Source organism: Melanostigma gelatinosum (genome assembly GCF_949748355.1).
Source record: "Melanostigma gelatinosum genome assembly, chromosome: 15".
Classification (NCBI taxonomy): Eukaryota; Metazoa; Chordata; class Actinopteri; order Perciformes; family Zoarcidae; genus Melanostigma; species Melanostigma gelatinosum.
The window spans coordinates 23,712,134-23,729,458 of NC_136648.1; the positions used below are offsets into that span (position 1 = coordinate 23,712,134).

The following is a 17,325-nucleotide window of genomic DNA, read 5'->3' on the forward strand; positions in this document are numbered from 1 at the left end:
AGCAACAGAGGAGGGATCATTCTACCAGGATGGACAGAAGTGCAATAGATGTCATGTGTACAGAATGTAGTGTTGTGCAAGCAGTTAGCTACCTGAAGTTGGTGCTCCTCTGAATCAATGAAGGACCAGGCAGTCTGAACACCTGAGCATCATAGGCGTCGTAGTCCACCTGAATAGGCAGGCTGTTGTCAGAGTCCTTTGGCGCACAGAGAGCTGGAAGAGGATTAGGATTATTAGGATTCATCCTCTGGGCTCCATAAATATCTGTACCATGTTGCATTCCAAATGTTGTGAAGACATTTCACGAAAATCCAAGAATGTCACACAACAACAAAAACAAACTAACAAGGCAGCAGTCGACCAGCAACTCCTGTGTTCTACGGGGCCAAATGACTGTCAAATCGAGTCTTGTGGCTTTGAAGAGAGCATAGATGGAAATAAAAAATTCAGCTGGAAATGTATGTCTGACAGCAAGGTAAAGCGGTGAAAATATTCTAAATATAGCATACACGTAAATTCATTTTTTAATTCCTTTAGATATCTAAAATTTGTTTCGCTGCGGCCCCCGCCCACAGCAGAACATTGCTTTGCTCCCGTGCTGGTACACCGGTCTGGTTTTTCACGCTGGGGGTGTGCAGACCTCCAGCTGCTGTCGTGATATCTTTGGCATATTTCATGGCAATCCTTACAAATGTTGTAAAGCCATTCCACTAAAATCAACGCTTACATTCATTTATGTCTGTGCAAAGTCTTATTCAATCCAGTGGTTGCTGTAGTCTACACCAAAGTGGTCAAACGACTGACTGACAAACCGAAATTGCCCTCCATCGCATGCTTAAAAATAAAGTCATTGTCGAATTCATGATTCAAGAAATTAGACGGCGCTCTGGTACCCCTTATTCAACCAAAATGGAAGGGTCCGTTCTGGCCTGCACACCTAATGCACACCAAATTTTGAACAGTTCGAAGAATTTCGACCCAATAAATAAATGAATTGGTTCGAAACCTGAAACGTTGGTTCACAGTATACAGTGCCTTGCATAAGTATTCACCTCCTTGGATGTTTCACCCTTTTGTTGCTTTTATACATGAAATCATAGTCAGTATGATTTGGCTTTTTTGACAAGAATTTGCAAAAAAAAGCTCTTTAATATCAAAGTGAAAACTGATTTTTACAAAATAATGTAAATTAATAAAAAATATACACGGTAAAGTAAATGATTGCATAAGTATTCACCCCCTTCAGGTCAGTATTTAGTAGATGCACCTTTGGCTGCAATCACAGCACTGAGTGAGTGTGTGAGTGTGTGTGTGTGTGTCTCACTCAGGCTGGCACATCTGGACACTGAGATTTTTCTCTATTCTTCTTCAAAACAGCTCACGCTCTGTCAGGTTGCTCAGGGATCGGGCGTGAACAGCTCTTTTCAAGTCCAGCCACAGATTCTGGATTGGATTGAGGTCTGGGCTTTGACTTCCACTCCAGAACATTCACCTTGTGGTCTTTGAACCATTCTGTGGAGCTTTTGCTGTGTGCTTGGGCTCGTTGTCTTGCTGGAGAATAAACCTTCTCCCAAGTCGTAGTTCTCTTGCAGACTGAGTCAGATCATCCTCCAGGATTTGGGGATATTTTTCTGCATTCATGTTCCGCTCTACCTTTACAAGCCTTCCAGGGCTGCTGCTGAGAAGCATCCCCAGAGCACGATGCTGCCACCACCATGCTGCACGTGGACATGGTGTGTTTGTGCTGATGTGCAGTGTTTGGTGTTCATCAAACATAGCGTCTAGTCTGATGGCCAAAAGGCTACATTTTTGTCTCATCAGACCAAAGAACCTTCTTCCAGTTGACCTTGGAGTCTCCCACATGCCTTTGGGCAAATTGTTTGAACAGTGGCTTTCTCTTTGCCACTCTCCCATAAAGGCCAGATTTGTGGAGTACACGACTAATAGTTGTCCTGTGGACAGATTCTCCCACCTCAGCTGTGGATCTTTGCAGCTCCTCCAGAGTTACCATGGGCCTCTTGGTTCAGAATCAGAATCAGAACCGTTTATTGCCAATTTCCAATTGCCGTTTGTTGCTCCTCTGATTCATTTTCTCCTTGTCGGGTTGTCAGTTTGGGTGAACGGCCTTCTCTTGGTAGGTTTGTGGTTGTGCCATATTCTTTCCATTTTCTGATGATGGATTTTATGGTGCTCCGTGAGATGTTCAAAGCTTGGGATGTTTTTTATAACCTAACCCTACTTCATACTTCTCCATATTTATACGGAGATTCAATTTCAGACAGGTGGACCCTATCTACTAATTATGTGACTTGTAAAGGCAATTGGTCGCACCAGATCTTTGTTCGGGGTTATAGTGTAAAGGGTTGAATACATATGCACTCAACACTTTTCAGATTTTTATTTGTAAATCATTTTGAAATCCATGTAAACTTTCCCCCGACTTCCAAATGATGGACTATTTTGTGTTGGTCCATTACACAAAATCCCAATGAAATGAATTAGAATCTGTGGTTATACCATGACAAAATGTAGAAACGTACAAGGGGGGTGAATACTTGTGTAAGGCACTATATCTGTCACAGAACAAAAGCTTGCAGGTACTCAATGCCATTCGCAATCTTGCTACTACTGTTTACTTCCGTTGCATTGTACAACACCCTCCTTGATTACAATGGTTCTGCTCAAAACTGGTAGAAACAAACGCGGGCTGGTTCTCTAGATATCACAAAGGTTCCAAAAACCCTGAACGGAACCTCGTCAAGAACCAAAGCTAACTTGGTGGAAAAGGGGTGAGAGAGATAAAGGGTCACAACTTACTGTGTTCCTTGCTGCTCTTGAATTTTTCAGCATGAAGCTAGAAGAAAAGTCATTGTGATGAGATGTTAAAACGTACAAAAAAAATTCCTTTCAATTTTAAGTCAAACTGTTGATCGTTTGTGCTACAGTAAAAATGTGAATGCACCTTGCGGCCAGCCAGTTTGATTCGAGGGGTGAAGGAACTGCAAGAGTTCTGACTTTTGGAGGTGTAGAAGCTGGAGGCATGAAAGACAAAGAAGCAAGCAAGATATAAAATCCATCAATTTCACCGTTGCAGAAAAATGTAATTATATTCATCATTCTTGTTGTTATCTCTGCCAGCAGAATCATGAGATCGGGCATGTGTGTGTGTGTGCGCATCGCTGTGTCTGTCCACGGCTTATCTCGCTTTCTGCTGCAGCAAACTATAATATTTTGGGTCCCCAGTTATGGCTGCATGCTCAAGGGTCACTCGTAATTGCGTTGACTTCCACTTTCTCAAAAGAAACTGGATTACCTGTGTGATACAGTCATTGACTGCCTGCTGACTACTCACTCACTACCCGATGGTGATGGCTGAGTGCATCATAGCAAGTGGAAAACTGTTTGCGGTGTGTTTGGCTAACTGCTAACTCAACTAGCATCTACACAGTGCTGCGTGCCTCTCGGATGCTGCTCTTCGATTGTTTTGGATGGTGTTTTTGGCGAATAGCTAACAGAACTACCAGTACACACACTGCAGTTCCCCCGACGCAAATCAGCGGCTGCTATGCAGGCAGACAGCTTGGTGAATTTAATTTTGGGCAAGATTGTATGACGTGCCTTATTTGACGACTTTGAACCGATTGCCTGCATACACCACCACCTGTTTCTGAATTTGAATGAAGTGTGTTTTACAACGCCTTACAGCTCATTGGTGTCCAGACGGAGAGTTATCCAATTGTGGTTTGTATTTATTCAATTACACAAAACAGCATTGGTTGTTACAGAACACACCTGGCGGAGATCTGCCTTCTCCTGAGTGCAACATTCTAGTTTTACCTGTGGTTGATCCAGTGAGGAAGGTTGTAGTCGTCTCCCACACGAGAGTCTCCAGGTGTCACCCTGTTGTGCAGCTACAGAGAGTAATGACCATCAGAAAGCAGGTCTATGGCCTAATGCACCCACAGAGACTGACACTCTGAATGTGTTACCTTGAATAAGGGTACTGCGTGCAATGGCTGCTCCCCCATGCACACCAAGTCTACCCCAATACCTAAAGAGAGAAACAATATGTGTCAACACACCAACAGTGTTAACGTCATGCAATGAACCTTTAATTCTCGGTCAAACAGATCTGGTCAGTTTGAAGTTCCATTTTCACACTGACCGTTGTCAATCATACGCTGTTTGGTGAGAATCATAAGCAGACGGTCGACTTCAAACACTCCCACCCCGGGTGTGATGACCACTGACATCTGGCCGGTGCGGTCAAAGTTACGGTTGATGTAGTGCTTGTCAAACACTGTGGGAGACAAAGGGATTGACAGCTTCTCTTCTTGTGTTTTTTAGTGCGTGACCTGCGAAAGACTAACTTTTGATATGAAAGGACAGGTTGACAATTTCACAAACCAATATGTTCCACTGCATAATCCCCTCTATCTGAGACTAACCATCCACTGCAGATCAACAAGGAAGCACTGACTGGGCAAAAGTATTCAATGTCTGTTTCTGTTGTTTGGTCACAGCTTCCCATTCATCATCATCCAACTCCACAACATAACCTAAACACTGTGGTCCATAAACGACCATTTGAAGGTTGATATGATCTTAAACATAACTTAACCCTTTCAGATGGTAATGCTATCCGTTTTGGGGAGCTCTGATGGCAAGAAAATAGGTTGTTGAATGTTGAAATAATTGATCAGGACACAAAAAGATTTTCCAGGTCATTCTACTTTTCTCTCATTTTCCATGTGTTTTCAATGACAACAAATTCTACATTTATTTAACTTTCGGTACCTAAATAAACCTGCTTTCATTCAAATCTTTTTTTTTCTTTCTGAGAGCAGTTCCGGTATTAGTCGACTTACCATTGAAGGAAAGGTTAATGGCCTCCAGGTAGTTTCCTTGAGCAGCAGTTGAGTTGTAACCAATAGGAAAACCATCTGGCATAAATAAACACCAGACACAACAGGCAAGATTTGAATTTACAAAACACACCTGACCAAGAGATCTATTCATCAGCCAACCACTCGACTCCTTCACTACCTGCTTCTTTCAGCCGCACCAGGACAGGATACTGAATGAAGAGCTTCTTGATCGTGACCAGTAATGATGTCCACTCATCCCGTCTCTCATTCTGAGCCACAACCCTGATCACAAAACAGTTAAAGGGATAGTTTGGATAGGTGCATATAACAGCTTCTGTTCCCCGTCAGAAAGGAAAAGTGGTGAAAATATTTTCATGTAGCGTACACTGATCTAGATATTTTCTAGGCGTCTAAAAAACGTCCACAGCAGTATATTACTTTGCCTCCGTGCTGCTGGTACTCCTGTCTGTTTCTATAAGTTGAGGGAGAGCCGACCGCCACCTACTGTCGGTAAGTACCGTCGAAAGACCTCTGTCCTCCAGACAGTCATTCAGATGAACCTACGGCTAGATATCAAATCAAAAGCTACGAACAGCAACTACAGTTACCTGTAAAAGTCTTCATAGAAACGTCCCTCGTGATCCTGTCTGATGGACCCTCTCAGAATCTCAGGAAATTCATCTGAGGAAAATGATTTTTGTATTAATGATAAATGGATCAATTTGCATCACAACTCACTGTGAAAACATAGGAAACAGACTCACCAATAGTTTTGGCATTGTAGAATGTACGGGAGAAAAGTACAACTGTCACCTCATGACTGCAGTTCTTCTCCTGTTTTAACATTAAAAACACTGTTTTTGTTTTATATCTTTTACAGCAAAAGCCCCCCCCCCCCCCCCCCCAAACAAAAGAACTCACAAACCTTCCACTTGGTGAAAAGGTCAGACAGGAAACAATTTACAGCCTTCTCAAAGTAGAGATCACCTGAGAGCAAAACATTCACAGAAGACATTCTCAAGAGAGCAAACACAAACATGCTCACAAAGTGGGAGGAACAAATCAGAGAGCGCCAACTCACCATAGATGTCAAAGTCCCACATCTCACAGCTCATCTGGATAAAGATGTACACCATTGCAGATGTGGATCTGAACACCACCTGTGTCACAAGGTCACAAGAAATGAATGATGGATGACATGAATAAATACTAGAGTGACCATTTGATAGCAACCTTTAAAAGCCAAAGGGAGACAGGTCCACATGCTCATGGGAAAAGTTCACATATGATCCTTGAATATCGGTAATATATGTACTTGTGGTAAAAAGGAGGTATGCAGTTCAAACACACATGATGTGATGAATGCAGCAGAAGTTGTGCTGCACGCCACTATATGGACAAAAAAGAGAAATACTGCGTGTCCGGATTATTATGTGTCATTGTATTTCAAGTTGTGGTTATAATTAGGGATGCAGCGATACTGATATCAGGGCAATACTGACTCTGAATGTGGAGTTGAACTATATACTATACTATATATACGATATACATTCATTAGTGGACTGTCAATTCCGGTTCAAGTTTTGCTTCATTTGTTGCTGCATTGAAACGTTTACACTTGATCTGCAATTCCTGTTCATTTGAAAGATTAAAGTCCCTGCTACGCTCACACTGTAAGCCTTAGTGCTCAATTCAGATTTTTCAGATCCAATTTTTTTGCTTGGCTGTTCATATTATTTTTTTAAGATGTGGCCAATATCAGATTCCTGAACTGACCCGCGTGCACAAAAGAACAACAAAGACTTGGATCAACAGCTGCTACTCTTGTGAGTGGATGTGAAGCCAGAAGATGGTGTCCATGTTTGTATTCACAGAGTGAATTCTGATCTAGAGTGCCGGAAAGCTCGCACGGTTCAGACTTCTCCTTGCATAGAATCAGACCTGTATCTGATTTAGGACCACATAGAAGTGTCCCATATCAGAGGTGAATAGATCAGATTCCATGTGACATGCACAAAAACAAATCTGATTCAAGCCTTCAGTCTGAATGTAGCCTAGTAACAATACAATTCTGTGGTCAACTTTTAAATAACACTATGGTCCAATAGCATTGTTGCATGAAAACTTCAATTACATGTGTTGCTGCACTGTCGGTTCATTTCAGCATCTGCTTCCAACACTGCTCTTACCCTGGTTTCTTCACTGATGTACCCACAGGTCACTTTCTCTCCCTTCACCCAGAGTTCACTGGCCTGGGCTCTGGAGAATGAAAAAAACAACATTGTGAGTATGCAAAAAGCAAAGGACAGCTGACATTTAAACAACATCCTCATCTATGGAAATGTACACTTTATTTTCTAAGTTCCAGCAGCATAACTGGGCCCTTTGTGTGCTTTCTTAACCTTTCCACATCATGTATGTTGCTGCGCAGTCATAGAAAAACGTGCGTGTTGATTTATTCCACATTCAAGTAATTCTAAATGCATTTCTGCAAATGGAGTGTAGAGAATAGACTGTATGCGTAGTACCTGATTCCTGCAAACTCCACTTTCTGCGTCACATAAGCACATGTGCTCACCTGGAATAAAGATTGTAACAGTTGAATCCTCAACAACTGTATTGTTACACATTATACGCAGACACATAAACCACCACATATCCTACCAGACTCTTATTTAGTCTCCACATGTCTCCTCTGCCGATGTACTGGTCCTTGAACGTCAGCTCCACCAGGTCCAGAGTTACATCCTGCAAGGAAAAATGAAGCTATGAGAGATTCTGTTCAACTGTCAAATGCTGAAGACGCAAAAGGGTCACAGCGAACACACCTTTGGGTCGACAATGGTAACAATGACATCCTGGTAGGCACGCAGCTTGAAGGCTTGTGCTACAGTCTGGTCCACACTGATTGTCTCTAGATAAGAACAAAATATCCATGATGAGTAGTGAACAGGCAAGGCAACATCACAAACCTTTGCATTAAGTAGTGAAAGGACCTCATATAGTAACAGAACACTTGCAATCAATGGATATTTGTCGATTAAGCTATATATTATCAGAGAATGACCAATGACCATTATTGACCAATCTGCTAATTATATTCTATTCTATATATATATATATATATATATATATATATATATATATATATATATATATATATATATATATATATATATATATATATATATCTCCTTTAATCGCCAATCAAAAGTCGCTTCATTCTCTGCAAAACCCATGGACTCACAGTCTGTCAACAGGGAAGCTTCTGGGGACTACAGTCTATTTCAGGGCTTCCAGTGTAGCCAGCGCATATCCAGGTCAAGACTTCCTTTTCCATGTGCTGCTCGTTGTTTACAGTCGGATTAGCAACTGGAGATGAAGTTGGGGCATGATGTGTATGGTCGGATTGTTTCACAAGTAGCCAGTGTACAAGCAAATAAAAAGCTGAATCGTCATCAGACGATAGCCGGTGGGTTCAGAGTTTACATTTTGGGCCAATGCTTTCTTCCTCTTTTGCTCTCCACACAGGCTGTTTGCCTGTATTTAACGTGATTGGTCAATACAACTTTGACTATAATGTAAACCAGATGCTTCTGATACCTAAATCATGTCCCGTTGCCTGTTTGTAGAGATCTAATTTTCTGTACTGTGTTTATTGTTTCAGCTCTATACTCTATTATTGTTATATTAATTCTTAACGTTTGAATGAATTCATTTTTGTTAGATTAATTATAACTAGCCTAATTTAATTCCTGGAATACAGCTAACATAATGAATTTACCTTTCTGAAGGTCCTCTTTCAGGCTCTTCACCTGCAGCAGGAGAGGACTGGGGATTTCACAGAGACAATAGCAGATTATAGGCTCAGCAGGTAACAGTATGTGATGGACAGAAGGCTCCGAAGCTCACCTGTATTCATCGGTGGGGTGTGCGATCTCGATTATATCCCTCAGACTGACTTGAGGGAAAACTTTTGGGTTGACAACCAACTCATCATCTGCTCCAAGGAGAAGTTAATTTGTAAGACAATCTCATTGAAATGAACGCTTTCATAAGAGAAACAATAATGTGCATGAATTCCAAGATATTGCTTACCACTTCCACCAAAACCTTTCTTGTGCAGCACGAGCTTGTATGACTTATTGGTCTTCATCGTGAACCAGCTGCGGATTCACATCGGTAGTTAATGTGGGACTTCTCAAAGTGGCAAACTTGCACGTGAGCTTTGGTACGTATTTGTTCTCTATTATCGTCATGCCATTCCTACACTACAGGCTGCGATACAATCCACGTGATTCATTTAATACACTAGTCTTCTACACAGCGGTGTAGGTAACTTTGGATGTTTAAGTAGAAAGTAGTGAGCTAGGCTAACTAATCCGAAAGTTACATTTCGACTGAAAGTAAGTTGTGAAACTGAAGTAACGTTCCTTCCTGTTGAGCCAGACTAATAATGAACGTGCTCTGTCACACAGACCTACAATACATTCAAGAGGCATGACGCTTTACTTATTACAAACGTAATACTAAATAATAGATGGGTAGGAACAGGTGAACACACAGAATAAATACATCAGTACCTTATCAGTCTGTCCTCAACAACTCAAACTCCTAGCAGCTCTCACTGTCATGGGACGTTGACATAATGCTAGCCTCGCATGTGTCGAATTTGGGGACAATTTACAGCTACTGGAATAAATGAACTAACACCAGACCCAAAGGTTCAATAACTACTTGCAATGAAAATACATCCATATCGTTGAAATAAGCTCGAGCCACCGTTTTTGAGGAGGAAAATAGAAAGCGGTTTGCTAGCCAGCGTTAACTAACCTAGATCACACCGGCCCCGTACTTCCGCCAAAACATGGACATGTGTGATGTGATTGGTTAGATGCAGGTCAGAGAGTATTTGCGAAGTAAGAGGCTTCACTCCTCTTATTTCTATCTTCACTTATTTTGAAAGACTAAATATTAAAACGCATGTTTTATTTCAGTTTTATCCAGAATACCTACGAATTCCCCCAAATTCCTCACAATTTATTTAAATTGTATATATGTACTTGAATTCCTGGTCATACTTCAGTTGAGATCAAGCATGAACCACTACAATGTGATGCAAATATTTCATTCAAGCCTTTGTACACATTCAGTGTTTTTCAGTAGATAAGAAAGTCCTAATCATTAAGGATACATTATGTATTTTGCTTGTAAATCTTGCATAACCAATAGTTATCTCGAATTTTATCATGAGAAGAAGAACAGTTCAGACAGCTGATAAACCACTTTATTGGGCTTTGACAGTAATACTGGTTTCATAAAAGCACAGCTGCTATTACTTTAAGAAATGACATGATAATGCCGTGACCATTATATATGTAGAGTTAAGAGTAGAGTCATTTACTCTGTTATTACTTGAAAGTAAATATTAAGATTTGGTTTCCTTGGTCACAGAGCCGATAAACATATTCATATATGAGACATATTCCACAACAATACTGTATTTAAAAAAACAAACAGCAGCAAAAAAGAATCAAAAGCATCCACAAGGGTTTCACCAGGGTCCATATTGGCCTGTCCCAAATGAGTCTGGTCCAGGCAATACTGTCAACCGCTGAAATGATGGACATAGCAGCGTATACTTCACAGATATTGCAGAAGTGACCAATAATACATGAGAAGACAGTAAACTGAATCGATTTTAATGAGACACACTGATTTGTCTGATTTGTTATTGGCATGGTAAAGTATTTGATCTTGGGTTTCCCATGGTCTAAATTCTGTATTAAATAGTGACAGCTATTCCATGAAAATGGTCAAATTCATAATATTTTGTATCAGCAAAAATAGCTCATTTTTGTCAGCTTCAATCCTAAAACAGCTGTCTTTCATGAGCATATACTGCTTGAACCCTTTGCAATAGAATGCATGGAAGTTTTGATGACTCTGACGGTGAGAAACCAAGTGAAACATGTCCTAAGGCACATTGGAACACGATCAGTCACTTTCATTCTGCAGCTGAAGCTCAAACAGAGCCTCTGTCTGGTTCCGCTCTCCTTAACTTTGAGAGTTCCTCTTTTCATCAGCAGCAGCCTCTCTTCATATCTTGGGGCGAGGCCTTCTCTAGGTTTGCACAATCTGATCCTGTTGAGACAAAGATCGACGGTAGATTTATATGCCCTCGCCTCGAGGCTTTCATTATTAACATATCTGCTTGTTGGGAGTCAAGTCATTACTTACTGATACTACCTCCATGTCCGATGCTCGCAGGAAGCCCATTCTCCATGGCCTTCAGTACACACTTCTCAAAGGCCAAAGCTGCCACCCTGAAGAAAAACCCCTGCACATTCTCCCCTGGAAATAAGAACAATTAACAGTTTCTCATTGTATTCATGTTGTCTTTATCTACCACACAGCACTGACAAGTCTGAGCTCTTGTGTTTCGTACCCGTTTTAGCCGAAACAGCCCAAAACTCTGCATGCATTTCTGTTGCTATCCTGATGGCATCCTTTTCTGTCCTCTGTCTTTCATCTAAAGGCTTAAGAACAAGATAATTGGGTACTAGAAGAAAATTGTGTTTGTTAAAATCTGCAAAATATACATATAATATCAAATGTATTTACCAGCAGGTCATTCTTAGTTCCAACCAAGAAGATGAAACAGGAGTCAGGCTCATTTTCTCTCATGGCCTCCTCCAACCATTGGCTATGAAAACAAAACAAGGTTGGGTAACACGTTCTATGATGGCCATGTCTATAATGCATTCTAAACACACGTATAATGTGTTAGTCTGCTTATAGCACTGAATAATTATGGTGTCCGGGAAAAGACATGGTTTTCCAGGACATTTGACTCTTCTTTTCCATGAATGAAAAATTGGTCAACTGTTTTCCAGGTTTTCCAGGAGGCGTGACAACCCTGTCCAATTGTTAATATAAAAATATTAATATTAATATTAATAAAATTCGCAAGACACTTATTCTATCCATCCATCTGCTGTCTTTTCCTGACTCGTCCTGTTGAGTGTTACGGTACAGTTACATTCGGCTGTTGTCCAGCAAAAATGCTCCACATCTGATCTGAAAAAAGTTGTGACGTCACAGCTCAGATGTGGGTAATAAATAAGAGTGATCACAAACTGTACATGTGATGTTGCAGTCTGTAGTCTGGTAAGGAAGTATTGGACTAAACAGGGTGATCCCACATGAATAAGATATTTCATTCCCAAACACAGGGCATTCATGTTTTTACAACTGTAGAATAAGCCCAATGATTATATATAGACGTACCGTGTATGATCCAGGGACTTAATGTCTGCCATGTCAAAGACTGTGATAATGACTGGAAAAGAAACAGGAAGTTTCAACATTATTAGTTTACACCAGTTAAAATGTCAGCTGGTCTCACCTAGCATCAGACCCACAACCATTTATTGTAACTTCAGTTATTACAGAAACTTCTTACCCTGAGCACCTCTGTAGTATGCAGAAGCAATGCACTTGAATTTTTCTTGCCCAGCAGTATCCCAGCTATTAAGAAAAGTCCAAATGAATGGCAGTACTCTAGAAATACATGTTTAGGGGAAAAAAATCTTATTTAAAATCTTACTTACATCTGAAGGGAGAAAGGTACTCCAGATACCTCAAACCTCTCAATTTCAAAGTCTACGCCTATGGTGGCCTTGTAGTCTCTTTCAAATACATCTTTACAAAACCTGAAAACAGCATAAACAAAGCAAGTTTTTATTTCTTCCTTTTGTTCATGGTTTTCAGAACTCAGACACTCATACATATGTCTATAATCGGTTCCTTTTTCTTCTTAATACCTTAGTGTCTTATTCATGCAACCAGTCAGTTCCAAGAAAGAAGTGTGATAGGGCTGGGCATCATTTAACAAGTTGCTTCAGTTAAGGGGTCACTTGGGAACCCCTCACCTGAAGAAGTCGTCTGCTTTGTACAACTATATGCAGACAGTGTAACAGATCTGATTTTGACATCGTAGTCTCGGGTGTGCATGTTTTATCTTGATCGGCTAATTGTTGATAAAGTACGGTACCTGTTAATGAGGCAGGTCTTCCCCACATTAAGGTCTCCAACAACAACCACTTTTGACATTCTCTGCCGGTCCCACCTTTGAAGAAGACAACAGATTTTTAACACAAGTAAGATGTAATTGGTTTTTCTGTGATGGTAAATGTTCAAGCTAAGAATGACGACTCAAAGCTGGAGACTCACGGCTGACGCCTAGCGGCTCCGTCTTTACGGGCCGCTTTAGCCTGAATGTCCCAATCTTTCTTCAGCTGCAGAGAGGCATTGGGCGTGTAGCACTGAATAGAACAGGACCATATATCAGTCACATTTATTCAGCAAAAAGCCACTGAATACATGTTATAACAAGATTAAGTCACATATAAAGTTCTTCAGCTTGTCCTCATAGAATTACCCTTATTAGTTCATGGTAAAACCTTTTATAAATGTTCCACATGGAACCCTGTCAGAGGATTCTACCTGGAACCATACTTAAAGGGTTATAACCCTTTAACTGATGGTTCTATGTATAAATACATAGAACCATCAGTGAAAGGTTACACCCAGAACCCCCTATGGGAGGTTCCACAGAGAAGCCATCTTTGGTGCAATGGTTCCACCCAGAACCCTCTCTGGAGGTTTTATCCAGAAACTTTCCACCTTTTGAGGGTGCAAACAAGAACCCACGAGTCGGTCCTGGTGTGGGCTGGTTTGTGGGCGTTCCCTTTTAACACCCATGCTTTCAACAATGATTCAGGAACCCTCTCTTTTGAAAAGGTTCTTTGGATGAAAAAGGTTCTTACAAAGAACCCTTGGAAAACCCTTCCTTCAAAGGTCTTGCTGAACCTTTCATAATTCCACACTAAGGCAAAAAAATACAATCTTCTTGACAGTGCTAAGCCCTGAATGGAACTGTTTGTTCTATGTCTGCAAACTAACTTCTGCAAAAATAGGGGCAAGCATTTCTATATCCTATTACAGTAATACCTTGTGTTTCAAGATTCAGTATCTTTGATTTTAGACTTCATGACCTTTTTAATGCCAGTTAAGATGAAGATAAGATCATGTTCATCATTACAAAATCCAAAAGACAGCAATTCTTACCTATTAGAACATGAGTATGGGCAAAAGAACTGCAAAAACAAGTAGCCATGACATTTTTAAGGACTTCTAAAACAGAGTCTATGATTATATATTGAACTTGTTCAAAACCATTCGAGACATGAATCTTAACAACACAATTGAGGACATTCAGGAATAGACCTGAATGTTAATTCTATAATCTATAATCGAAAATATTGGACAGAACCACGAGCAGGGTTTCTCAGACAAACAAGAATTGACATTTGCAGAGAGAACCTGTGAACTGACCCCATTAGAAGAAGTTATTGAACATTCCTAATGTCTCATTTTGAGAAGATTTACAGGGCAGAAGGATGTGCTGACCGAGTCTGTGATTGGGTAGCTGACTGCAACAGCCTGTACTTTCTGAGTGCTGTGATCTGACACGAACTTCACTCTCAGAGAAAGTAAAAAGTCACACGTTTCCAATCAAATGAACATCTAGACTGCCGCTTTTACCGTTTAACCACAGTGATCCCACAGTAAAAGACTGGAGCAGACATTATTGGAAATAAAAACAGGACATACCTTTGGGAATTCCCAGATGACCCTGTCTCTGCTGATGGGTGGTGGGAAGGGAATCATCCCATTCCTGTTACCCTGCATGACAACCTGTGAGGGAATGTGGAACAGAAGTTAGCCTTATGTAATTAACCCCAACAACTCAAATTGCTGGTGAAAGGAATGTTTAATCCCTTACCCATCAACGACATGCCACGGTCTGGTGATATTATAGGTTAATCATTGGTTCTTCATTAATTAATTACCGAGCACTCCGTCAATGTGTGTGTGAATTTTTACTAAGTGTCAAATGTTCTCTGAACCAGATTAAAGCATCAGGTCCCAAATTGTGATTCTTATTTAGCTTCATTGCATGACATAACATCCATATAGAGCGATCTCGTGTGACGTCACAGTTTAGCTGTCGGCCATGTTGGAGTACACACAAAGCCACTGGCATGCACGGCTGAGTCGCATAAGCTATCAGTGGTGAACTTTTGTGCTCTTTGGTTGTGGCAGCAGAGCTGATAGACAAGAAATCATTCTTTCGTTTGCCAGCGGTCATTACACATCAAGGAAATGACACGAAGGAGCTATCCAAGCGACGTCGCGAGAAATGGCTGTCACGCATCTCTCGAGATATAAAGGAATGGAATTTGGCGTACACTAGAGTATGTGCGGATCACTTTATAAGTACTCAGTGATTTTATTTACAAATTCGTTTGTGAACAGTATTTAATAAAGGAAATATAAATTAATCCGATAAGACTACTTTGGTAAACTTGTATTTCAATGTTTATTACAAACTGTTTCAGGTAAACCCTCTACTCTCCAAGATGCCGATAATCCAGACTGGTCTCCGTCTCTAAAACTTGGACATGAGAAGGTTACCGAAGCTTCATCGGCCCGTGACAGCAGTCGGGTGCCAGAGACGTGTCGAGCGTGTACAACAGGCGAAACACAGAGATGCAGCCTCAGCATTGCTTGATATGAGTTTAACGTCAGATCATATATATATATATATATATATATATATATATATATATATATATATATATGTGTGTGGGGGGGGGGGGGATGAAGTTAGGGGTTAGTTTAAAGTTAATTCCTACACACGCACACAATGACATGCATGTACAATGTATCTGACCAGATCTGTATATATTTGATATATATATATTTCACCCTGCGTCACTCTCTGGCACTCTGCGTCACTCTGTGTCACCCTGCATCACTCTGCGTCACTCTCTGGCACTCTCTGGCAGCTTGTGGCACCTACTGACGACATATACATATAAGCAGAGGAAGAGTGAAGATATTTTCAAACATGTATTTTTGGATTGGACATTTTATGGGTTTTAATTAAAACAAATTCTATATATATATATATATATATATTTAAATGATAATAAAACGGATGATTTATTTTCATGATTTTAGCCGATTGTTGTAAATGACTATAAAAGTAATAATTTGGAAAGAGTGTATTATGTTCCATTTTGTTGTAAAACCAGCAAAATCATACTTAAATAAAATGAATGAGAAACAAAAAAGTACAACGTACTTGTTCTAAGGATGCATACAGAGAACAGGGGGCTCCGGTGACTCAACTAAAATCATAAAACTGATTTATGGAAGCTGTCGTAACAACAATGGGTGTTCTCAGGAAATGTCTCAGTAAATGTGGCTCCGCCCCCTCAGCTTCTTGACGGGTCCGAACTATGCTCGCCTGCCACAGCTGACTCTTTCCGCTGAACTGACACAGACTGCCGCTGAGTGCCACAGACTGACGCTGAGTGACGTAGAGGTGCCAGTGCCACAAGAAGGATCTCGGCCCTGCACAAGGACTGTTCACGAGATACGTGTAACGTTAGATGTTGGCGTAGTTTACCGATGGAAGATAAGTAGGATCGGCACTGAAACGATCTGCACTCATGTATAGGGATCCAAGTTACCAATAACCTTCAATTTGGCCAGGTAGCGAACCTTTGATGCACTATCCAGTGATTCAAAGTATGGTATTTTCGCCGCACTTCCTTGTTTACTCGCCGCCATGTAGGATCAGTATGTACTCCAACATGGCGGACAGACCTCGTAACTAAGGAGATCGTGACGTCGGTGAGACCACTCTATTAAACCTTTCACTGTGTGTGTTACAGACTGGGACGTCAAACGCACTACTATTCAGGCTGTTTAACAAAGATGCTAGTGCTGCATCGTGAAATTATCCACTATAAGGCCGGAAGTAAGGTGACTTTGCCTTCAAAATAAAAGCCCACTGACAAAATTCGCATTATTATTTGGTAAATATTTACTCACCATATAAGTGCATTCTTTATTAGCAATTATGTTTTGCTTTGTATTGATTTTATGTGTTTTATATTCCCTCCTCCTGCCCCGCAAACTGCTAACGGTTTTAGTTTGAATGTCCTGAACGGAAGTCACATTTCGTTTAGGCTCACTGTGACGACAGGCAGATCCCACAACCAACTCTAAAAACACGGTACCTATTATTTCACAGGTGTCGTCTTTTTTCTTCTCTAGCTGGCACTATGTTACACCGGGGTTCAAACTACGAAGACTGGGAATGGCTTGTACTCACCACAGATTAAATATCGGTAAATTTGTACTCTATTTCTTAGACGTTGCCGCTTGCAGTTGCCAGGCTGGACGCTGTTTGATGAGGGGCTCGTTTCCGTGACAACCGTAGTGTAGCGCCTGTGTCACGTGATAATTGGACCTCTATGGCATGTGATGTGGGGGCCATTACGGGGGCCGAAGATTGCCATCAAAGCACATTTTAGTT

The 17,325-nt window shown here is 40.8% G+C and overlaps 2 protein-coding genes across 12 annotated transcripts in view; both read right to left on the reverse strand.

Moving 5' to 3' along the window:
* depdc5 (DEP domain containing 5, GATOR1 subcomplex subunit) overlaps window positions 1-9,706 on the reverse strand; it is a 41,541-nt gene extending 31,835 nt beyond the window's left edge. For all 11 annotated transcript variants that reach the window (XR_013772663.1, XM_079285496.1, XM_079285494.1 and 8 more), the window contains exons 1-20: window positions 9,452-9,706; window positions 8,967-9,034; window positions 8,781-8,868; window positions 8,653-8,699; window positions 7,697-7,782; window positions 7,533-7,616; window positions 7,397-7,446; window positions 7,058-7,127; window positions 5,950-6,028; window positions 5,794-5,855; window positions 5,633-5,702; window positions 5,477-5,549; window positions 5,047-5,150; window positions 4,869-4,943; window positions 4,166-4,300; window positions 3,990-4,051; window positions 3,838-3,911; window positions 2,963-3,032; window positions 2,818-2,854; window positions 93-213 (exon numbers count right to left, since the gene is read on the reverse strand). Coding sequence is in view for 10 of the 11 variants with exons in the window: in XM_079285496.1 (XP_079141622.1) it covers window positions 93-213; window positions 2,818-2,854; window positions 2,963-3,032; window positions 3,838-3,911; window positions 3,990-4,051; window positions 4,166-4,300; window positions 4,869-4,943; window positions 5,047-5,150; window positions 5,477-5,549; window positions 5,633-5,702; window positions 5,794-5,855; window positions 5,950-6,028; window positions 7,058-7,127; window positions 7,397-7,446; window positions 7,533-7,616; window positions 7,697-7,782; window positions 8,653-8,699; window positions 8,781-8,868; window positions 8,967-9,024 (1,445 nt within the window). In the remaining variant the exon portion in view is untranslated. The remainder of the gene's footprint in view (window positions 1-92; window positions 214-2,817; window positions 2,855-2,962; window positions 3,033-3,837; window positions 3,912-3,989; window positions 4,052-4,165; window positions 4,301-4,868; window positions 4,944-5,046; window positions 5,151-5,476; window positions 5,550-5,632; window positions 5,703-5,793; window positions 5,856-5,949; window positions 6,029-7,057; window positions 7,128-7,396; window positions 7,447-7,532; window positions 7,617-7,696; window positions 7,783-8,652; window positions 8,700-8,780; window positions 8,869-8,966; window positions 9,035-9,451) is intronic.
* Window positions 9,707-10,950: 1,244 nt separating this feature from the next.
* Window positions 10,951-14,624, reverse strand: rab36 (RAB36, member RAS oncogene family; the record flags this gene model as incomplete). The annotated part of the gene is made up of 10 exons (XM_079284705.1): window positions 10,951-11,012; window positions 11,109-11,222; window positions 11,317-11,407; window positions 11,493-11,574; window positions 12,159-12,210; window positions 12,334-12,398; window positions 12,482-12,583; window positions 12,925-12,999; window positions 13,104-13,195; window positions 14,547-14,624. 10 exons carry the CDS (start codon window positions 14,622-14,624, stop codon window positions 10,951-10,953), a joined length of 813 nt encoding a protein of 270 aa, XP_079140831.1.
* Between the last annotated feature and the right edge of the window lie 2,701 nt (window positions 14,625-17,325).